This window comes from Aythya marila (assembly GCF_965140915.1).
Source record: "Aythya marila genome assembly, chromosome: 3".
NCBI classification, from domain to species: domain Eukaryota; kingdom Metazoa; phylum Chordata; class Aves; order Anseriformes; family Anatidae; genus Aythya; species Aythya marila.
The window spans coordinates 115,823,816-115,848,523 of record NC_139044.1 but is presented as its reverse complement, the minus strand read 5'-3'; the positions used below and the strand labels follow the sequence as shown (position 1 = coordinate 115,848,523).

Here is a 24,708-nt window from a genome sequence, read left to right as displayed (position 1 = left end):
AAAATGGAGAGGAGATCTCAAGTATGCTGTCAACTGGGAACATGCTGATTATATTTTGATTAACCAGCCTTATCAGTAAGGCACGTACCACAGCTTACTTTGCGCAGGACTGAGGTTTTTGTTATGCATCACCTAAACATGTCTCATTGACTGCATCTATATAGGATTGGGTCTTGGTTGCAGAAAAATGGATGCTTGTGGAAGGATTCAAGTGCAGTTCTGAAAAGAGAAGGAGAGTGAGAGGTGCAAAGGGCCTTGCTGCTTACATGAAGAGCAGTGGCCTGGGAAAGCAAGTCCCATTTTTCCCTTCCCCTGTAATTCTTCCTGCATAGCGGTATTCTGCATCAAAGACAATCACAACTGTATGGTTGTATGTCTGTGTGTGTATGTTTATACACACACACACACACAGGCACTGTCCTCACAACTGTGCTTGGAAGCATTTCATCATTTTTTCCCTCTTATCTTCCAAATATTAGCATTTAATGAAATACACATTTACTTCATTTATTTTGAACCTACTCCAAGGCCAGCAAATACCAGAACCTCAAATGTTATGACAGGATAGATTCTTTATTGGTTTGTTTTCTTTTCATTCTTTCTGTTTTCACTGTGATTTTTTTTTTTTTTTTTTTTAAAGATTATAGACCCTTATGTTCTAACTCAAGGAGCCTGGCTTCCAACTGAGGTAGACAAATATGTCCAAAAAAAATGTCCCTGCGACCCATCCAATGCAGACAGCTGTGCAGCAAACAGGAAATTGAGGAAGTCAGGTTCATCCAAGACACAGGATTTCCTTTGTGGATGTTTCAGATAAAGCATCTTTAAGTTTTCAGTGCTGTGAAAGAGCCATGAGAAAAGCAGGGAAACTATTGCTTTGCACCTAGAAGACAGTGACGTGAAAGCACAACAGTTTCTCCTGGGCACCATCACAACTGGGCCATGTTGACATAAAGTCTTCCAAGTCTTCTGCCTGTGGTCCAGGCTGGCAGAACACAAACCAGCTCTGCACCAGAAGCTGTGTGACACAGCCCCAGAAGGACAGGACTTACTAGGCTGGGAATGATTCCATGCTAATGTGGTTACACAGCTTCCACTTCAAAGTGAGTGTAGTCCTTCCAGATTGAACAGTGGGCAGAACAATCTCAGGTCTATCTGTAAATGGCATTTTAAGTGTCCTCCTAGTTTTAAACATGTCATTCTAGAGGTTTCACCACTGCTGGCAGAATTGCATCACAGGAGCCAGAAGGTTCAACCATCTGCATGGGAGCAGTGTGGTGACAGTGATGGGGAAACACAGGCTCGTGCTGCAGAATAATGCAGCAGGTCTGAATTCATCGCTGAACTCTGCTAAAATTTTCTACGACTTTGAAGAAAACATTTGATTATCCTGTGAAACTAGGTCAATCCTTTTTTTTTTCCCCTCCACTCATTGGCTTGTAATGGCTCTTGACATTTCAATGCTGAGATTAAAAACACGCCTATGTAGCATCTGGTATGATGTGATCCCAAACTAGTTTTGGGCTCCTATGAAACACTGTGGGAAATTACGTACCATGAATAGCGTCCATATGGCATTACTATAGCAGGCAAACACTTTGACGTTTGCCTGCATGACCTTAGTTTACCTCACTCCCCTATTTGTGGTGTTAGGTTGTGGCACAGTCTTACACATGATGATAGTAACAGGGTAGCCATTTTGACTCATTTGGCCCAAAATGTGATCGGTCTGGAGTTGGCTTTGGGCTTCATAGTTCCACGTGTTTGTATGCAAGAGCTCTGCCTTAACTCCTGGAGAAACTGGAACATGTGGGGTGAGTAAGAACTGGAGGAGAAAGAAAAGTCTCATAGCACAGGTGGTTTCTGGAACCCATGTGAGTAACAGAGCCTGTCTAATGTCCTCTTTTAAACTGAAACATTTGCCCATGACTTTATTTTGCTCATGTCCTCATAGCATTTTACCTCTTGTCTGTATCCAGCCACATCTTAGCATGGTGCCAGGGACTGTTAGCCATCAGGGACAGATTGCTCTGGGAAATGTACTAATGGTTTAACTGGGTAGGTAATTGTGAGCCAGTGCATGGGATGACTTTCTAGCGATATTTATTTGGTTTAGTTGTGCAGATGTGGTCCGGGTGACATGCACACAGAGACAAAAGCAATAAATGCAGAAATCATCCATCTCTGTTTAAGCCAAAGGGCACCCAGGACAGGAGGGCCCACTCAGTAGGGCATTTCAGCTAATAAATCTCCAATGTGGACTAGGTTTGAACCAAGAGGTTGCTACAACCAAAACCAACTTTTCACAAGGTTACTGCCTGGCCAAAATATGAAAAATAATAATTTCTAAAGCATGTCTGTGATACAGATGTCATAATTTTACCGAGTTCAAAGCACTCAAGCTGACACAGGGAGCACCTTGGGGTGTTCAGGGTATGTGGCATGACTATTAATATAATTATTAGTTAAAATTATTAGTTAAAAATAACATGTGAAGTTCCTAATGTATTTTTAGAGAAACAGAACAGTGCTTTGGAAAAACAGTCAACCCACTGACACTCTGTTTAAGAAACTTTGAAAAATAAAGATATGTATCTTAGGTAATTACACTGAATATTTAGTCTAAGATCATGCCAGGAACATAGTTGTTAACTTAAACATAAACAACTTTATATGCATTTTTTTACATTCATATATAAATATACATGGTTATAAAATCATCCTGCATTTCCCAGTTTCCGGAGAAATAGACACACAGTGAGGCAATCACACTGGAACGTCGTAGGCTGTCTAGAGCAGCTTTTCTTTTCAAACAGATTCCTCTTTTGTGTTGAAAACATGCTGGGTTGGCAACAGTACCTCAACCTGTCTTAGGAAACTAGCTGTCAAAATGGAGTGACCTTGCAACTGTAATCTAGCCTATAAAGGGTGGTCATGGACTTGAGTCTGATATTGGCAGTACTTGGGACTTTGGAGTCTTTTTTTTTTTTATAATTATTATTATTTATTTATTTTATTTTCTTCTTTTAAGTTGTATTTGGTATTCTTTTTTACAGTTCCGGTAACTGCAAATTAATTTCAGTTTCAAGAGCCCCTGTTTTCTGGTTGTTTGGATAAGGCAAGTTGAATTAAAACTTTGGCATAGAGCTTATTTGAAAGACCAATAGAGGATTTAACTTCTGTGTTTGACAAACTAATTGGCCAAGGTTTAAAACCATCAGTTATGCAATAAAACTGTATGCAATTAATTAAAGAGAGCTGATTATTTTCAGTCCAGCTCTGTTCCTGAAATGTCCTCCTACTCACTAATAAACTTTGTTCCTGCGGTGGTTTCTCTGAAATTAATAAACACATTGCAAAACTAGAGTAAGTCTGCCTCATTGTTTTCTTCCCATGCTCACTAGGATACAACGGTTACTGGACTGAACATTGTTTCATCCCTATAAGGTCCATATTGCAAGCACACTTTTTCTTCCTCCCATGAGGTTGATAGCAGATTGTAGCATTAGCTGATCAGAGGCAGCAGCCTGGTTCAATGGCTGTACCAAAAATAAATGAATATGAAAGAAGTAGATTGTTCAGCTCCATTGGTTAAATATTCAGTCAAAAAAAAGATAGTTGGTAAAAGTAATTTTCCTAATAGCTGAGAAGAATCCTTCACTGTTTACAGGCCTCTGTTACTGATTTGCTACACTTTGTGATGAATTACTTAAACTTTGGGCTTCTGTCTCTGAAGAGTGGCTCCAGCAGGAGATGGGCACCACAGTCATCTTACCATTGCTGGGGAGGGAGCTGAGGAATAAAACAATAGCAGGACTTGTCAGAAATGAGGCAAGACAGAGAAAAGTCTGCTGTGGAGCAAGCTGTATCACTTGTGGAGGACTTTTCCAGCCCTTTGACTGTAAATGCTCCAATTTTGTCTTAAAAATTATTAGGGGTAGAAGTAGCAGTAGAAGTTATTTTCTCACTGCAGGACAATGATACACTGTGTCCCTTACTGTTCACATCCCTGGCCTAAGACATCCATGGTAGCTTTAAAGAAACTATTTTCTCCAGCTCTATGTGCCAGCTCTTTCAGGAGGCTGGCTTGACCTGCTGTGCTCTGTGAGAAACCTGCTTTCTTCTTTGCCTCTCTAGGGCCCAAACAGAAAAACTTCCTCAGTCACTCAAAACTGTGTCTGGGATAAGAATGAAGCTTGATGGAAGTCAATGACCATACATAACTAAAACCGTCCCTTGCTCTTGGAAAGCCTGAGGCTCTCTGGGGCCAGATCTGACTCTGTATGCCTGAACAGCACTCAGGAGAAAAGAATCCAAAATTGGCCAGGGCTCATGGGCTGTCTCTTAGTGTAAGCGCAGTGCTGCCCACAACATTATCATGGAAACAGGAGACAAGTCCTACAGACCAGCTTAAAAATCAGTGCCAAGGTTTAGCATGTTTCTAGTGTCTTGCTGAAGGTAGTGGTTGCTTTGGGAAGAATATTCAGAATGCAGTTTTTAAAGACTGACTTTTTTCTCACAGGTGTGCCTTCCGAATCAGCCATTCAAGTACAGTTTGACCTCCAAATAAATCCAGTTCCTGAGCTGTTGGTTGATGTATCTTGTCTCATCCATTCTTTTAGCCATTCTAAGCTCCAGTGACAAGGCATCTTGGAATTTAATTTTCTGATTGACAACTTCTGCACATATGGTCATCCTTAGGAATTATTATTTTGAGTAAACAACCATCCCCGCATTATGGCAGACTCAACAGGTCACTCTTGTTCCCATACATATTGATGGAACAACATTGGATGTTTGCAGGGCGTTTCTTTTTTAACTTCTCTTTCTGGAGAGTGAGTAGACTGTGGGGCCTGATTCAGGAGAAGGCAGTATACAAGCTAACTTGTTTACTTTGACTGATTTTACTTGTAGATAATGTTTCCCAAAGAAGCCCTTTGTAACTAATAACTCTTCACTGCAACCCTGGAGGGCTCACAAGTTATGGGATGGTGGATTATGGAAGAGGGTGGGTGGGAAAAAGTCAATAATAATACCAATAAAAAAACCATCTTTCTGATCAAAGCAGAAAATGCTTGAATAAAGATTATATTAAAAAAGAAAAATGTAGAGGTCTTGTTAAAACCTTTGGGTTACTGTCCAGTTATGTGGATTTTCCCTCTAGTGCTTATTCTGGCATTCATTAAACCCTGATAAGTTACATAGAAACACTTGAAAGAATGATTAGAAATGCTATGTGTGAATAATAGAATTGCTTAAAGGGAAATGGAAATTCTTAAAGGGAAATGCATACTGACATGGAAAGTGAACTCGTGTAATTTTCTCATTGTCTGGGGTTATTATCTTATTCCTTGTTTTTGTGGGTGTTGAATTTGTATGCTTTTATTTTCACGGTTTGGGGGCCTTAGGAAAATAATATTGCCTTTCCCTTAACTCCAGAGGGAGGCAGATGTGTTGAAGGTCTTTCAAAATGCAAACTCTCTTTTTTCAGGTGCCTTTCTTTGAGAGGCTTAAGCTAGAGCTTTTTGGGGAAAAAAAAAAAAAAAAAAAAAAAAAGCCAAACAAAGAAAAAGCAAAAACAAGGAAGCAAACACAAAACAAACTAGCAAAAAAATCCAAACAAACAAACAAAACAACAACAAAAACCAACAGCCCTAACCCAAAGCCAACTCAGACCCTTCCTCAAAGTTGTCCATGCAAGCGCAGATGCTCCATTTGTGATCCTTTAGAAGTGAAGTCAGAATGTCTGGGGCTCTGCTAATGAAACACTTCATGAATGTTCTCAGACGAAAGATATGTACAAATCTTCTATGACCGTTAGAAGTTGGACACCAAGCACCTGATTCCTTCAGTTACTCTGGAAATCTCAGACTGACTTGCAGTGTCTGTCTGGGGAAGGTGTCATGTTGTGTCTGAGTGTTTTCTCTGTAAAGCAACTCCCAGCTGCCAGTTATATGTCTCCAAGAGCTTGAATATTTTAGTGGATGTGTGATGGAGGGCTTAGGAGAAAAAAAAGTTTTGAAGTGAGAAATAAAAGAGGCTTTTATTACCATTTGAGCAAACTTATGCTGGATTGCTTGAACTGCAAGAGCAAAAGTCCAGCGTGCAATTCCTATTATCTTACTCCCCAGCAGTGCTAAGTCTCTTTGTGTTTGCAGTTGTGTAAGAGCAAGACCAATGTTTCCTTGTCCAATAGGGTCTATCTTGGCATATGAAAGGGCATAACCCTATCTTGCCAATAGGAATGGCAAGGGAATGCTTTATGTTGCAAGCTACAATGCAGCCAGCATCTTTGGGAGTCTTTTTGCTTGAATAAAGGCTTATTGCTTGCTTACTTGGTGTTTCTTTTTAAACAACCAAAGTGTTAGTACTCAGAATGTCAAACACTGGAAGGTTAAATCAAAATTAACTTGTTGCTGCAAGAACATGTCATATTCTTTTTCTTTGCTCTTCATATTACAGAAATAATATAATAGCCCAGCGGAGTTCTGGGCAGGAGGGAACAGAGCTGATCCTGTGGTTGAATTATGAAGTCAAGCTATAAAACCCTAATCTAAACTGTGGGATAATGAGATGTGAGAGGCTTTTCTGAGGTCCATTGCTGATCACATGATGTTTGTTTAATAAGATGAGAGTGTTTGCACTGAGATAAAAGCATAGATTTCATTGAGAGAAGTTTCAAAACCAGCCTTCAATACTTTAAATCACAGTGATTTAAAAGGACCTGAACAAGTGTTTTTTAAGCCATTCTGAGTTTTTTTGCTCGATCTCAGCTATATGTAGGTATAACTCTGACATGCCTTTCTTTGCCCATGTTATCCGGCGGAATTTGAGAAGTGTTTTTTTTCCTTGTATTTTCAACTGTGCGATCAAAAAACGCTGTAATTCAGAGGATGAAACCACCTTTGAACTCAGTGTGTGTGTTGACACCACTCTCCAAGTGTATGGAGAAACTCAGGGTTAGTGAGCTCCCATACCCATCCGTCTTTTGTCCCCATGAAGACTACACAGGTAGCCCCCAGCAATGCAGTCACCCACAGCCAGCCAGTCCAGGTGTGCCTTGCCATGTACACAAACAGATATTCAAGCTTGCAGGAAGACTAAGACTCAGAGCATCATGTCTCTACTGCAAGTTGGTTTTCCTTTCTGCCTGGAGCCTATAATTGTCAGTATATAGTTGCACTGAGCCATAGGTCAGGTCTTGAGGGAGACTTTGAGGTGCAATAAGGATAAGTCTTATAGATGCATCTAGATTGTCATGCTTAGTGTTGGACTTTCCTGTGTGTTTTTTTTTTTTTTAAATTATTATTATTATTATTATTATTTATTTGTTTCTTTGTTTGCTTAAAAGGAAGATTTAAGTTCCATTTGGAAGCTTTGTCTTTCCTAATAATCATTAATCTCACCCTAACATTTTTGTCTAAGACGGATAAATTTCCCTTAGATTTCCCTTAGAAGATCTGGATTTCTCTCAACTGAAGGAGTCCAACTCTGACTTAGATACTCATGTCTAAATGTTGAAACATGTAAGTTAGGTAAGAAGGAGCCAAAACTAGGGACCCCTCAGAAATAAAAATTGAGACTTTTTCCCATGCGGTCCATAGAGCTAGTCTCTGAATTGATTTTGTAAGAGACCACTTGGTTAATGAAAATACAGCAATGCAAAACCACTGCCTTCTGAGGATTGCAATAGATGCTATGATTATGTTTGAAGTGAAATCTGAAAGAGAGGCTCATCCCTTTCTGACTGAAATTGCCCAATAACATGGAATTGTCATTGAAATCTTACCAGATCCACTGTGTCAGGGATCTCTTATCTACGTGCTGATGTGAAAGTAAAAATATATGGATAATACAGCAGTGGTTCTGATTCTTTGCCTCAATCATTATGTGGCCTCTATGTTTTGTATCTACAGTCAAAACCTAGAGTTGATAGCTTTGATTTTTTTCTTTGTTTTGAAATCTTTTTTTTCAATCTTCTGAGGTAAAATTTCATTTCTTTCCCACTTACACAGAGAAAAGCCCAACTATTTTGATTTTATACATAAACTTGTGTTTTCTTTTCATTCAAGAACAATCTTTTCATCTTCATCTTTTTTTCATTTTCCTTTTATTTATTTATTTATTTATTTATTTATTTTTAAATTGAAAGTAATAATTGAGCAAATGCAAAGATAACAGTCCTACAAGTAGTATCTGAAATCTGAAGAAAGCAATGGATGATTTTAAAATATTTATTCTGTTAAAATATCCCAAAATTGAATATCGAACTGAAAGTTTTCAGTTTTCCAAACTAGGAGCTGGTCCTGTGAGCATGACCACTGGGGAGCTGTCATTTCCTATGGTTTTGTGTTTTGTAACTGATTGACTTTGACGTTGAAAAAATTGAAAGCTGTGAAGGAAGATTCTCCTTCAGTTTAAGAACTTGAGGGTGGAGGACGTCTTGCTATAGAAAGACATTTCTAGGACATCTTTTTTGACCACTCTAAGTGAAGATGGTGCATGAACTAAAAAATTGTGAGGATACATAAAGGCATAAGGAGAAGCAATGTGTGCTCATTTTCGCAAGAAACCTAGGAAAAGGCCTATTTTTTTAAAATAAAATAAAAAAAAAATAAATTAATTAAAAAAAAAAAAAAAGGAAGAATGAAAAGGAATGAAAAAAAAGTGAAAAATACCCTAAGCTTCAAGTCAACCATTTAACCATAACAGAACTCATCAAATACTAAAAATAAAAACTTATTTGTGCTTTTGAAGAACTAATGTGCCAGCTTATTGTTACAAGCTTTATATTAATGGCCTACATGTGCTTTTGGACTCAGCACTGTCCTTCCTGCTGTTTTACAAGGCTGAAATTACATGTTTTGTTAGAATATGGGTATAACTGCACTCCAAAATGAGACAACTTCTCATGTCAAGAAGCCTCAGAAGCCCTAGTTTTCAACTCATTCCCAACCACACAGAGACCAGCAGACTGACTGTCTGACTCCAGGGATCCTTGCTGCAGGTCTTTATTTTATTCACCTAATATCTTTACGAAGGTGGTGAAGGGTGTGCAGGGGAAGGTGTGTGAGGAGCAGCTGAGGTGCCTTGGTTTGTTCAGCCCAGAGGCCTCATGGCGGCCTGCAGCTCCCTCACGAGGGGAGCGGAGGGGCAGGCGCTGAGCTCTGCTCTCTGGGGACAGTGACAGGACCCAAGGGGACGGCATGGAGCTGGGACAGGGCAGGGTCAGGCAGGGGGTGAGGGAAAGGTTCTGCACCCAGAGGTGGTCGGGCACTGGGACAGGCTCCCCAGGGCAGTGGTCATGGCACCGAGCTGCTGGAGTTCAAGAAGCGTTAGGACAATGCTCTCAGATATAGGGTCTGGTTTTGGGTGGTGCTGTGTGGAGACAGGAGTTGGACTCGATGATCCTTGTGTGTCCCTTCCAACTCAAGATATTCTGTGATTCTAACGACAAATTTTAAGTAGACTTGGGTTTTGCAGCAATGCATTTTGTTGACTGGTACAAACTGCAAGAAGCCCCTTACCTTGTCATCACTTTTATGTAAAAGTTGAGCAGTGTTAAACAATTCTAATCACCGTTTTGTAAACCACTACCATTCTTTGATTTCTCTATAATGTATTGCCAAAACTACCATCACTGAAGTCATATTGACTGAATATACACGACTTGTCACGTGTTTGTAATACCTGGAATAGAGTATGTATGTATATATTTACCATTTAGTGTAACAGACAGTAGATGGATGATAGGATTCTGCTCTTTGGTGTACAGATCACCGAAGCTGTGAGGCCATCTCTTTCCTTTCTCTTGCTGACTCAATCCCTTTGGCCACCATCATCCTGAAATCCAGTGATCTAAAAAACAAGGACTGGCGGTGACAATGCATCAGAGGGAGGCTAAAATCCATGTGGCATATGACATAGAGAAAAGGTCACATTGCCCTGCATCAGCCCTCTCTTAAGTCAAGTTAATTAATGGCTCTTTTTTTTTCTTAATTCAACTGGATGTGCCTCCAGGCAAAGTGCTATTTGTAATGGCACCACATTCTGGAGTCACCCAGCCTGATGCTGGCTATGATCCTTCATGTCCCCATTTTCCAACCAGGAGGCATCAGCTCAGCCTTCCACTCATGTTGCGGGTATGTATATTGCTCCCAAGTCACCTGGAAAATGATGATAATGAGCCTGGTCTAGGTGGCTTTCCATCACAAAATCCAAACACTAGTATGTGCACTGCACAGCAAAGCAGACAGGAGACAAACAGGTGTAACCTCACTGAACTCAAAGATTATGATTCGTAATAAAGACCAGAGTTGGGTTCGGCTTCATCAGTCAAGAAAGACACTGAGTAGAGAAGGGAAATAATAAAAGGTGACTAGACTGGAGTTGTTTCCTGCCTTACTACTAACTGTTTTAATAATTACCTCAAACCGTTTTTCTCCACTTAAAATAATTTTATAGTAGAAGGAAACATCAGCCTCATCCTTGTAAACTGCCAAGTGAACAGTAATAGCTTGTTTGCAACAAGTATGCGACAAATTAAAAAAACCCAAGTGTGAAAAATTTCAGCAACCTCCAACAATGCCCGGAGAAGACCAGATTTTTCAAACAATATCTGCTTGGTCTTTGTCTCTGTGTGTAAGCAGTTCTCTAAGGGGCTCAAAATTAATACTGGCTGCAGGTTTCCCTGTGCAATTCCTTCAGTCCAATCTACCTCTCTAACTGACATGGCCTGTGCTCTCTGCTAAATTCTGCAGGTAAATCTGTGGTCACAGCAGTACTCTCTGAAAGCAGACACTAATATGGATAGAGGCTATGCCCATGCTAAAATAAATGAAGTGGTGCCAGGCCACCAATATCAAAACTCAGTCCTCTGCTCTGTGAGATGGTTAGAACAGCCCCTGGCATGCTTTTGTCCTGGGCCAATTAACACTCTCCCAAATGATTCCTGGGTGCAGGTTGGGAGTTAATGTGTGCCAAGGAACATTCCCAATTGGTATGTTGGATGAATCCATCCTTTTTTGAAAGCTGAGACGCTTTAATAGATGGATGCAGCCAGACCATGTCTGTTGGCCGCAGTGTCTGGGAATACTCCTGGGCACATTTAATTTACTAGTGAAGATGTAGCCAGAATGTTTCTTCAGGACCATCCATTACTTATATATCTAAGTTGAAGTCGATGTTTTTGCACTAGTCTGATTGTATCCCACAGCCTCTGGTTTTAAAGCTCTTATTTTTCTTTTGGCTCCTGTAGCTGATTTGAGACGTGATCTGTTGTCTTCATAAATCTGTGTTGCATCGGTTTACTCAGTCTTCAAAGATGCTCAGATTCTAAGAGCTTCTTTTGATTTTCCTTTCCTTTCCTTTCCTTTCCTTTCCTTTCCTTTCCTTTCCTTTCCTTTCCTTTCCTTTCCTTTCCTTTCCTTTCCTTTCCTTTCCTTTCCTTTCCTTTCCTTTCCTTTCCTTTCCTTTCCTTTCCTTTCCTTTCCTTTCCTTTCCTTTCCTTTCCCCCTTCCCTTCCCTCTTCTTCTTCTTTTCATCTTCTTTATTATTTTTCTTCTCCCCCTCCCTCTCCCTCCCTCTTTCCCTCTCCCTCTCCTCTTCCCTTTCTTCCCCTTCCCCTTCTTCTTCTTCACTCCAAGATGACTAAACAACTATGATTATGGCCAGTTGAAAGGAACATTGTTGCAGCTTGTGTGTTTAATTTTTCAAAATATTTTTTTTTAACTCTTTTCTGACTTTTTAGGTTCTCTTTGATATGTTTAGACAGGCAGCACAGTCATTGCTGACTCTGTAGATGTAAGCATAGTTGATTAGCAAAAAACAGCTGGTGGCCATCTCATTTTTAACTCTACCGGTGCCTCCAATGCTCCTGAGCTTCCTGGAGTGGGATAGTTGTCATAAGAACAGTAGGGATTATGGTGGTACTGCTCTGCACAACATCGCTGCATCAAAACTTAGCTCCTGGAGATGTTATTGTTATTCTTCAGGGTTAGTTGACTTGGACCAAAAAAAAAAAAAAAAAAAAAAAAAAGGGATTACCAGGGAAATATGAGACATCTGAAACTGAGCAAAATGAAGACTCTGACTATTAAACCAAACTGTTGCCATCAGGTCCTAGGAAACCTTTCCTCCAAGCAGTGGGAGAACGTAAAAGTGTAGGCTGCATTTGAGAGCTGGACTTGTGTTGGTATAGGTACACCACTGTTCCCTGTAAGGCTCAGTTCCTAAAGGGTAAAGCTTCTTTTCTCTTTCTGCTCTTTTTTTTCCCTCTAAGCCATCTGATAACAGTCTCGGTGTCAGCTTTTTTGGAGCATGGCAAAGAGGTGTCCTGTCTCCATAGCCTCCCAGCCATAACACTTTTAGGCAAACAATCTTAAATCATTCTTGTTCCAGTCCAGCAGGGTTGATTTGCACCAATCAGCAAAACGGTCACTAAATGATCATGCAAACACTGTTACCATTAAATGCAGGGTACCAATCTCCCCTGAGCATCCTGTTCTGTACTTAGATGATCACCTGGAGTTAAAATGTGGTTGTGGTGCTTTGCAGATGCAGCGAAGGCTCTGGTGATACAGATCTGATCAACATCCATATGTCCCCTAGATGCCTGCTGGACGCTTGTGCAAAGGTCAGGTGTCTCTTGTGCTCTCCCAGAAGGCTTTGAATGGCGTGAGCCACTTGCTTTCATCCTTTCTCATAATTTTATGAGGCAGAATCCCCCCGCCCCCAGGCAAGCAGCCGGCCTGCCACTAGCTATTCACTTTAAAATTACAATGAAGCTTGAAATAAAAACACAGCCGTGGACTGAACCCACTAACCCTGAGTCCAAAGGTATTAAATCTGCTAGTTGATAGAGACAATATCTAGTTCTTGGAAATGTTTTGCTTCTAGCACCCTGGATGATTAGGAAGAGAGGACTAGGCGAAAAAGATAATGATTCCATATTTGCTGTGGAAATGGCAAGTGCAATTAGAATTGCCAACTGAGTTGTGATCAAAATTCTGATTAATTACTTACTGCTATTTCACAGAGAAGAAATTAGTGCGTATCTAATTGGCATTACTGAAATGTATTCTGTGCCTCTCTTGTATAAATTAAATGTAAAGAACAAATCTACTGTGTGTGTGTGTGTGTAAGAGAGAAAGGGAGGGAGCAAACGAGAATGTGTTATAGTGGGCAAGATCTGCAGGTGGTGTAAATCAGGACCGTTCCCTCAAAGTCTCTGGATGCAGAGGCTCAGACCAAAGAAGCTAAAAGAATCTGGTTGTTTGCTGTGGATCTGTGCTATACAGAGAGAGGGGTCAGACCCAAGGATCACAACATCCTTTTATTCTAGCCTTATCAAATCTCACTCTATCAAACCCAGTCACAGCAGTATCAAATCCTATTTTCAGCTTGTGAAGCCTTGTCCCACCCCCTACCATACCATCAGAGACTTTCTATCGCTTGATTTTTGTTTGCTTATTTATTTCAATTTCAGCTCTGCACATGCTCTAGGCATATATACAATAATGGCAATTACACATTGTACAAAGCACATCAATAATTTTAGCAAGAAAGAGAAGGAAAATGCAGAGCTGTGATTCCAGTGCTTTAATTGGCAGGACCACATTATGTCAATGAAGCGGGGCCACGGAGGGCTGATTAGATAAATCCCCCCTCGCAGTTCCAGTACCCGGCACTGAAGTGCCCACCATGTTCTAAAAATTAAATGTATGCATTAAAAATGTATCTGCATTTATTTTCCCTCTGGTGTATTTTTGGTTTTTCTAACAAACAAAATCTTATGGAAAAAAACAAGAAAAAACAATCCTAGGTGGGGGATTTGGCTGCTGATATCAGTGGGGATAAGATGAGCCTCCTCCTCCTCCATTTGACCCCTCAAATAACTTTTATTCCCCAAACAGAAATGGGAGAGAGGTTGCTGATATGGTGAAGCAAGCTGACCCTCTCACGTTACCAATCTATGGAATTTATTGTTACATTGAAAGTGGACATTTTTCCAAGCACTGACTTAATTCTGCTTGCAGACCATAGGTGTACCTGTACTGAATTTAAAGAATCACACCAATACCTGCCAAATTATAATGAAATCATGCAGCTATGTTAGTTGCCCTGCTGTTCCTTGCCATTATCCTTGCCTTTTGACTTTCTTCACCATAGAAGCATCGAAGTGTATGTTCTAATCATAAAATATTCATTTTTCATTATTATTCTTTTCATAATGAATTGGTGTCCTGCCTCTTCAATAAATATTTTACTTCTGGCCACTTGAGTCTGAAAGAGAACAGCCATCACCAGTCATCTCTAATGTTCTTTCTTTTCCTCTCTTCCTATCTCTGCCTTTATTATCTCCATGATCTTCTTTTCCCTGTCTCCCTCCCCTTTCAGACAGCTTTATTAAATTCAGATCATGACTTCCAAGGCCTCTGTGTCTGACCGCTTGTGCCATTCAGCCACCACAAGCAAAAATAAAAAAACCATCAAGATACCACCACGTCCCTCGTCCCCTCAATGTCCTAGGCAGCATGGGGGTCCTTTCTACAGCACATCCTTCTGGTTGGGTATTCCTGTTACAGACCCCACTGCTGCCAGAATTAACCCTTCTTGGACCTCATGGAAACATTACTTGCAAGAAAATGCAAATTCATATGTTCTTGATGTAATATATCACCCTGTTTGGAAAGATTGGGTTGGAAAATGGGATCTCTCTGCTGAAAGCTCTTCCGTAGGGAAGTTATGCATAAGAGAGTTCTGGAGGTCTTCAGGAAGGGAAAAAAAAAAAAAAAAAAAAAAAAAAAGTGGTTGTAGTCCAGATATTTTGATAGGGCAGAGATAAAAAGTTAGAACTGGTTTGGACTAGCCCATTTTCTACCCACCTGGATTGGTCTTTGCACTTTGTCTGGAATGAGGTTTTGCATGCTCACAGGATAGAAGCACAACCCACAAGGCTTCAGCCAGGTGTCCCCTGCAATGGGGACAGGTGAAGCATATGAAAACTGAGCAACTCCTGCCACATGGGCTCTTTAAATTGGCTTGGCTCTTAATAGCACCCTGGGAACAGAAAGCTGCTCTCTGATGACCTAAATGAGCAGAAAACCCTTTTGGGTGCCTGCCTGATAAGTTTATTGATTAGTATGCCCAGAAAATGGAGACTATTCTGATACTGTTGATGACATGGAATAAATAAGTAAAAATTATGCCAATGCTCATCTCACCTTGCTGTCTGGTAATGCTGGTATTATACCAAAAAGAGCAGACCCTAAACTGTCCATATTGGCAATTCTTGTCATAAAAAGCTAGGTAATATAGGCTATTATGCATGAAGAGCATCCTGTAAATGCCAGTAGGATGCCTGAGCTAAGCAGCCTTGGGCAATCCGATATTGCTCTGCCTATCTTAACTCTGCTTCAGACCTCTTTTGTTCACCAGCGATAAAGCACTAAAAAGTCTCAAAGAAACAAATGTGCTTAATGCACCTGTCTGGTTTTCTGTGCGCAGCTACTGTGTTCCCACATGACTGCATTGAATGAAATTTTGTAGCAATGGAATATTTGTATGCTTAAGCACATATTCAGGGCAATGATGAATAAATGCATAGTATCCCAGTGCTAACAGTCTCAAAAAATGTCATTGACTGTCACATTTTAGAGCTTGAACATCAGCTAAGAACACTCAAAAACTTTTTTATTACATCAATCTGTGGGATGAAATCCTTCCCCCATGTAGGAATGCAGCTTTATAATTTTATTCTCAGACAGGGTCAAAACCTCAGCTGTTTTATATTGGCCTAAGCATCAAGCTGTCATCAGATAGACCACCTGAGGAAGTGGCCTGCTGGGAATGCACTTTAACCATCCAAACAGAGACATCCAAACCTTTGCAAGCTCAACCAGCAGAAATCACAGGGAGAAGTAGAGAACAAATGGGCTTCAGTTTTAGTCCCTTCAAGCAGGAGACAACGGGCCATTACTTCTTTTTGCAGTTTCCCATCACAGGCTGGGATGTTTTCAGACTAAACAAGTCCCTGTAACTTGAAACCCAACCATCAGTTATGGAAGTACCCTGTGCAGCATGGCTAATAAATAAAAAGTTAAGAAAAATAAAAAGACAACCTTGCCACTATTAACAAAAGACTCTTCAAAGCTATTCTTTTGCTCTGGGCTTTTACAATAATAAGCTGAAAAAATACATTAGAGAGCAGGCTCCTTTCTAGCCACTTCATATTTCATTTTGCCTCTCACTTGTCTATTTATTTTCACGTCTTTCCTGATTACTTCTCAATTGTAGAAAGACAACATTAGGCACAATGAGTTTTAAATATACTCCCTGGCCAAAATAACTCCAAGGGCTGTCTGAAATTTCAAGCAGCTCACTAGAAAGTCTGGAATAAAATGCAAAAGAAGGGATGCCTAATATTCAATGCAGGACACTCTGGACTTCAAGCCAGTGTACTTATTCTTTTTCTCCCTACGTGGACACCACACCATGCAGCCAGGACTGAGTTAATTCACTTTTATATTAAAGACGAAGAACACAATCTGGTAAAGTACAAGATCTGCTCCAGCTTCAAAGCTCTTCTTTCTCTTTTGGAGCTGTCCAGAGGACTTTGACAGGACAGAAAATAGGCCTTGGACGGCCTAAAAATGCACCCAGGAGTAAAAGAGCTATTTGCAAAAGTAAGCCTCAAAAGCTTCTTCAAACCATCTTGCATGTGTGTTATGTTGTACGAAAACTTCATTAGGATCACAGACCTTGTCTGAGTCATTTTCAACCCTGGTGGTTTCTCTGGACATCCTCCAAACTGGGAAATTTGTCCTAGTGAATATATAAAAGCCTAAAAGTAGATATACTATGATTTGTGATAAAGCCCTCCGAAGCCTGATCTAACTTTGTGGTTAGCCTTGCTTTGAGTGAGAGTTTGAACTAAACGACATCCAGAAATCTCTTCTGACCTATTTTTCCTGGAGTTCAATGCAGTCATGGTGCTTTAGGACTACGCCTACAGACTCATTTAATTTTCTTGGAAGTGGTGTTTGAAACTAGTCTCCTTCCAGGCCAGCCCTCATGTTGGTTCCAGACGTTAGGAATTAATTTTATAGGCTCTCACCATATTTGCTGGAATGTCTCTTTTACAATATATATATATTTCTATTTCTGTGCTTTCCGAGGCATTTTTCTCAGTGCCCACCCCATTTCCTACACAAGCTCTGCTGCTGAGGAGCAGAACGAGCTGTGGTCTGCAGGGTGACCCTTCACCAGGTTAACCAGGGCTACTGAGAGGTGCGGATATCTGTACTCAGCGGATGAACTCTTGTATCAAAAGACAATTGTAGAGTTTAATCTTTTTCAGGGTCTTTCTCAACAATACATTTGCAGTGTGTTGTGCTGAAGATCTCATTCATGGATAGGAGAGCTTTAGTATTTTCTAGATTAACATCATAGTGGCTTCATCTTTCTTCTTTCCATCTTTCCTCTTGTTCATAACTGGAGAGAGGTTACTTTAAAGGTGTGTACAGAGCTACAATTTCCCACTTATTTCAAAATACTTGGTGAATTCCAACACCTATTATTCTTGCTATTCTGGAAGCTTCTTCAGCTGCATCGTTAGGATCATCATTTCTCCTAATTTCAGCTGTCCAAAAGACAGACCTTCAGTCTGAGCTAGCTACCTAGGTTTCCCATATAGAAATAGAGGCAGGTATCTCAAGAAGTGACGCAATCCATCCCAGGGAAAGAGGGAATTAATGACCATCTAAAAGTCTCTCTCTCTCATGATTATTGTCTAGATGAGCTGCTAGGCTAGACATTAAGCTTAAACTACATGTTTAACATTTAGGCAGATAAAATTAATGTGATGAATCCCATTCCACATGCTTTAATAATGACTCTAGCCTTTGTATCTCAAATTTTAGCTCTTCAGATGTTTTCATAGGTGTTCAGATTCTGTGCTATGTTTTTAGCTTCATTTCAACTTCTAAGGCTTAAAATATTTGCCTCCCATTACGGTCCATTCTCATAAATGTGTCATGGTATAATATTATATAATGGCTTTTCTTTATTAAAAAAAAAAAAAAAAAAAAAAAAAAAGAAGAAAGCAGAGACAAGGGACAAGGTTGCTGATAAAAAGATACTGGAGACATTGGGCAGGATGGGAAGAGAACTCAAGAAGTCACCTCACTCATCCATTTGATCCAACAGTATTTATACTTACACTGCTCCTGAAAGAAATTAATATAACTTGATAAAAAACTCACCAATTTTAGTAGTTTGACTGAATCCTAATGATTTGATTTCAAGGCCTTGCTTTTTTTTTTTTTTTTATTATTATTATTTTTATTTTTTAACCAAAACCATATTTTAAAAAATTTCTGAACCAAATCTCTCTGTTTAAAATGTTAATATGTGTATTATTTTTTTGTTCTCTCCACATTGGACATAGGAAAACAACCTTCCTTATTTCCTGATTATTTTTATGAAGTTTCTATAAGCTGCTTATACTACTTTGGTATACTAATTAAAATGTCTGCAACCTTTCTGATCTGAACTTGGAATATTTGAAATATTTTTGTTTCAACAACATATCTGAGGAAAAAAGGTTTTTCAAAAAAATTGTTTTAGAGAAAAAAATATACAGTCTAAAAACATGATCATTTCTCAGATTAAGCTGAAAAATGGGTATAATTTCAGCATTTAATCAAAATGTTTGGTTTGTTAATGAATAAATAAAAAAAAAAAAGGAAGACAATGTTAGGGCAAATGCTGAGTTCTGTTCTGTCCTTTCTGTTACCTATGTCTTAAATAGTAAGTGTCATTTTAACCTTATTTCTAACCTGAATATTTCCAATATCTACAGGTATTTGTTGTTTTCCTCTGGCTCATTTCTAATGGAAAATCATTTAGTTTCTTTTAGAATTGGTTCCCAGGACCAAAGAACTGTTCTCATTGGGAAGAAACGATAATAATAATAGTAAAATTGACTTCTCTGAAAATTTTATTTTGAGGCAGTTCATTTTATGCCCTGACTTTATTTTTGCAGAAGAAAAGGATGATTTGTCTTTGCAGTAACTGCAAAAAAGAAGCTGAGAACCTTCCAGTCCATAACAAAACCTGGCAGCAATGGTCTTAATAGAGTTCAAGTTTATTTGACTAATTCTTTCACCACTTGTCAGAGAACATACTTTTGTTTGCAGTAACAAAACGACCTCTTTCCTCTCCCATTTCTCCAGCGAGTAGTGCAGGCACTTGTGTGGAGCACACATTACTGCTAACCGTTACGATGTTTGCTGTCAAACTCATTTATTTATGCAACTGCTGTGGAAAGGCCCGAGGCCCATAAGCAGCCCTGAAAGATTTCAGAGCCCTGGTGTGGGGTCATGAAAGGGAAAGCGAGGGGGAGGGCGAAGCCTCCACTGGTTATGAGAAAGGAACTGACACAGGAAATGGTCACATATGGCACAGATTTATTGTGTCCGGGACTTCCCATTCAAAACTCATTATATCCACAGCTCAGAGCGGTGCATGGCACAGCCACATTCATTTTTGGGGTCTGGCATCCGATGAAATTGCTGTTCTGCTGTTGGGTGGTGGTGGCAGTTTTATCATTCCTCGGCCAGAGAGCTGGAGGTTGGAACTGTGTTGGCAAAAACTCTGCTGAGTGCTGCCCTTAGCACTGAGCCGTGCAGAGTGGTTTGTCTAAAGCTTCACCCAGTGGCATTGCTGGTCAGAAGAAGAGAAAAATCTTTCTGAGCTTTAAATATACCTAAAGGAAAACAGAAGTGTCTTGAAGGGAAACATAAGGGGAAAAACTTTAGTAGCAACAGAAGAAACAAAATGATATTTGCAGAACAACATGTTTTATCAAAGGTGAATTATTTTGGACAGAAAGGTGGTCCTGTTTGCATTTTTCTCCTTTAAATGTCTGTCCTAGGAGGCAGAATACTTCCAATACTCAGCCATCAGCTCCTTGAACAACAGTTAGTGAACTCGAGAGGTTGTGGGAATACTTTCTTCATATTTTTCTATTTGCTTCATGAGACCATCTAAAAGCCCCACTCAGGGCTCTGGGTTTTTATTTTGCTAGTACAAATTTCTACCTGATTTCTACCCTTCTGCTGTTCATTGATGAATCCTCCAAGCCCTCGAGAAAGCTGTAGAGACCCATGCTCTTTTGTGAGTGTTCTCAGTGCCACCCATGGTCTGTCATGATCACACAAGTCCCATATCACACGTTTGATTGCGTTACAGTAATGTTTAAGGTAATGACTTCTACAACATCATTTTCTTCCTCATTCAGGGCGCTTAATTCAGAGTGCTTTTGGAGACTCTCTGAAATTGCACAGAATCAGGAAGGGCAGAGTAATTCAGCTGTTTAATCCTCTCTCTTTCCATGCAAAATATAATTCCATGTAATGCCTCTTTTGTCTGTATGTTAGATTTATTCCCTAAATAGACATCATGGGGAACTTTGTGTTGCTAGGATGGCTAAAATGACTGAAGTTCCCCAATCAATAATGATAATGAGGATAAAAATCCTCTCTTAATTGTGGCTTTCTAACAGTTTTTATTAACTGTGTGGTCAAGCTGCTCTGGGACAGTGCTGACAACAGCAGGAAGAGGCTTGATGCCTACTCGTGAGCTAAGGAGTGGTAGGGAATGGGCACTGGACCTTCCCACTCACTCCTGCTACATCAAAGAGAACAGTTCCAAGCCCAGTTTGGTCCCAACAGATTCCAAAACAATTCCTGGGTGCTTCCCAGACAAATCAGGAGCCAGTCCAAAAAGCTATTTGAAGGTCTATTTGGGCATCTTAGATTTATGGACCACCTCATCCAAGAGGGCTGAAGATGTATGCTCCTGGCTGGGCTATCCTCCCAAGCTTTTGGCTGTTTTGTGAGACAGGTTTGATATTTTCTTTCAAATAAAAAGACTGAATATGTTCTCTTTGACTCAAAAGGCTCCAGATCTATAGATCACTGAACACTCAGGGAACAGTTTGGGAGAACATTGCCATGTGTATATCCTGTTCTCATACACTCTCTACACACCTCCTTTTGACCACTTTGGAGAACATTCTGTCCTGAGTCTTCTGTGAAGACTTAGCTTGTGTACTTAGCTTTCAAAGCCAAGAATGACTAATAATAAATCTGCAATTACCTGGTAATTGGAAAAGTTTGCAATTTTTTTGTTCGTCACTTAGAAAGATATGCTGTTATCTATGACCTATATACCTTGCCTCTTAAGCATGGGGGAGCTTTGAAGGGTTAGTGCTAGCACAATAAATATATAAGCATATGAAAAATGCAAATAATACTTGATTTCATAATGAATAAATACTAGCAATGAGTGTGGACTTATCCATGCATCCAAACAGTGAGTTCAAGAACAAATACTTCATGTACTGTACCTGTTTTTCTATGGATTTGTATGGGAAGGGGAGGGGCCAATGCAGATCCTGTGGTGCATATCTGTGAGCTTACTCTACAGCCTTTTTAGTGGGAGCACTAATAATCCATCTTTTTCCTGCCTGGGCACCCACTTTAACAGAACTTGTAGCAACATAGTGTCTTTGAGTCCCCAGACATGACCACAATTGGCCAGAGGGTTCAAAGGTTTTATGGAGGAGCGATAAACAGCCAAGCATAAAAATACACCGTGTTATGAGACTCATTTCCTTCAAAAATAATTTTCCTTAGGAGAAAGAATTAGCAGCCTAAAGCAACCACTCAATTTTTATGCGCATAGTTCCTGGCATGGCTGTGTATTTATGTGCATGTGTCTCACACACGTGTTCACACAAATACACGAGCAGTCACACTCGCCTCCATGCATTGCTATGTGCTTGTTCCCAACACAAGCCTTGTGCAAAAAATAAGTTACTTGGCATTGCATATCTGCATATTTATCCTCCATGTAGGCTCTGGTACATTCAATTGCACGATATTTCTAATTTGCAGTCAGTGGTATTTTTAAAAATGATGGGGGATGCCTTGTCTCAACAGCTGCTGAAGTTGACAGGCTTGCTTGCACTTCTGCACATGAAGATTCACAAGACGAATGACTGCAGAGCCATGGCTTTAAAAGAACGAGTGTGTAGGCATGAGAACCTTGTGCTGGGGATTAGATAGGAGAATTGGGTCCACAATTATTTACAGGGAACATCTGAACCCAAGAAACATAGAAAACCTTTTGCATACTTTTCCATAGCAAAAACGACTGACCTCAGAATAATTTACCTTTGTGGACTGCTACATTTCCAAAGTCCTATTGCCAGGTCTTTTTTTTTAATTTAATTTAATTTAATTTTATTTTATTTTATTTTGTTTTATTTTATTTTATTTTATTTTATTTTATTTTATTTTATTTTATTTTATTTTATTTTATTTTATTTTATTTTATTTCACATTTGAATGTCAGCAGGTCAAAAGGAACAGTTAATGCTGATGAATATTTCCCCCTCAGCAAAGATATGTGCTGGCCAGCCCAAGGCCAATGAATCGCAATTTCTAAACAGTGTCCCATTTATCTCTCCCCTCCCCCTTGCTCCCCTACACGCTTTTATATTTTTGTAACTATAATTGTTGTTAAATTAGAAATAACTGACGGGCAAATCCAGTCAGATGGAAAGAAAATTGCGGGAGATTTATTTTATTTTGATAAAAACCTGACGTTGCCTTTTGTTTTTGTCAAAAAACAACTATATTTTTCCTTGTACCGTGAATTGTGAAATCTATCACGAAATGGGTAAAAATTATTGAAGGAAATGGTGGTGTTAACCTGAAGGGGAAAATCATTAATGTTGATGTATTTCATTCAATTTTAAATGTAGAATTTATTTTATTTTATTTTATTTATTTGGCATTGGGGAACTAGGGAAAAGGCAGGAGACTTGCAAAGGACTCTATGTGCCTTTAAGTCAAAACATCTATTTTAAAAATACTCTTCCCTCCTTCCCTCCTGCTCCATTTTTCTAAATAAAGGATATGAGATGTTGTTGTTGGTGTTTCTTTTTTTTTTCTTTTTTTTTTTTTTTTTTCCTAAGCAAAGAGGACCCCCTCGGCGCATTTTTCTTTTCAAATGTGAAATGAGGTGGAAAATCCTCATTTCACGACAGGAAGGACAAATATTGACACAAAGTTAATATTTGTCAGGAGCCCTAGAAGCAACCTGAGTGCTCAAATCTCATATAGATATATATGTTTGTGTGTGGTGGTGTGTGCGTGCATGTGGATGTATATAATTAAATAGCAAACTCGAAGGCAAGGGAATCTGCAGAAAGCACAGCCTGCTGTCTGAGGCTGAGGAAATAGCTGGGGAGGGTGGGCACGGACACTTTCCATCTCCTATTTCTCTCTCTTGCTTGCACCAAAGGGGACACAAGACATCTTCTCCATCTTTCCCACTCATTTATAGGGTCTCACATTGACTCACACATGCCTGGTTTCTCTTTCATTCCCTCCCCCCCCCCATTTTTTTTTTTTCCTCTCACACGTGTGCAAACACATGTGCATGCACAAATATAACCCTGTTTAATCGAATTTTGCCCCGTTTATGGACAGGGGAAGGCTTCTGGAATTTATCACTGTTATTGCTCATCGCCAATGTAAATAGCACATGTCAGCTCAATATTCAGTGGTCACTCAGTATTTATTAAGTCCTGTCCACTCTGGCCTTTTTTAGAGCAAAGCCCCGGGGCAGATTAGCTGCTGGCCCTGACACGCCACGTCGCTTATCTATTCGCATCGATTATGAGAGTCAGCTGTGGCCAGGCCGCACTTCTTCCTTCTCCTCTCTGGCCCCTCTTACAAGCACCCCTGCTTGGATTTTCATGAGGAAATAATCAGATTAGGGCTTCAGCGGCGAGTTCATATGGAGTTCTCTTTCTCCGATGTGCTACTAACTGAATAAACGTGTTTTGTGGTAAATTGTAAATGACATTATGATTACCAAGGCCAGCATGGGTTTCATTTAAAAGTGATCGAAATTGCAGGCTGCAGAAATTGTGACTGGCAGATAAGGCCATTCAGAAGGAGACGAGCAGCGGTGCGTGCGCGTGCATGGGCGGGCACGCAGGGAGCCGAGCGAACCTGCTCGGAAAGTCCTGGGAAATCACAAAACATCAGCAAACCCCATCTGTAGGCAGGAACGATGGCACGGGGGGGAGATGGGGAGCGGTTTGAATGTTTCTGGGAGAGCAAATGAGATCTGTCAGCCTTTGTGGGCTGGCTATGGGCTGCTTGACGTGTCCTCCCTGCGCTCTGGGGCAGTACCCAATATCTGAGGGCAGCCTCTCCACGAGGATACTGCTCCCTCTCCCTTTGCCCCAAGCAAAACACTCATGCTGGTACAGCTAAAAATAGAATGACAAAGCCAAAAAAGTGAGAAAAAGGAATAGAAAACAAAAAACTTGTGTCTGAAGTTACCTTTTTTTTTGCATAGATCCTGTCACACTTGGACCTGCTTTCTGATCTGAGTGTGATATTTATGTCATTCTATCGCTTTCCTTTGTGCTGTGCAGAGTGAAAGCTCATCCTGGGAAATGCTCATAGATCTCAGCAGCAGTCTGCACATGAGGAATCACCTTGAAATAAATCGTAGCTAAACGTCCACAGGATTCAGGCATCGAGATGTAAGAGTAAGCAGGACCCAGGCTGGCTTCTCATAGTTCCTCTCTTTTCCTGGAGCCTGGCATTTTCTTTTAGC

At 40.1% G+C, this 24,708-nt stretch overlaps 1 protein-coding gene across 7 annotated transcripts in view; it reads left to right on the top strand.

The window, feature by feature from the left end:
* PKHD1 (PKHD1 ciliary IPT domain containing fibrocystin/polyductin) overlaps positions 1 to 24,708 on the top strand; it is a 255,796-nt gene that overhangs the window by 201,802 nt on the left and 29,286 nt on the right. The window contains exon 61 of one of the 7 annotated variants that reach the window (XM_082758119.1): positions 12,556 to 12,634. The exons of 4 other annotated variants lie outside the window; for them this stretch is intronic. In XM_082758119.1, coding sequence (XP_082614245.1) covers positions 12,556 to 12,587 — 32 coding nt within the window. In that variant the 3' untranslated portion in view covers positions 12,588 to 12,634. Of the gene's footprint in view, positions 1 to 4,522; positions 4,780 to 12,555; positions 12,635 to 24,523; positions 24,566 to 24,708 lie in introns of those variants that run through there. 2 more of the 7 variants (XM_082758120.1, XM_082758118.1) reach the window with 2 other exon arrangements.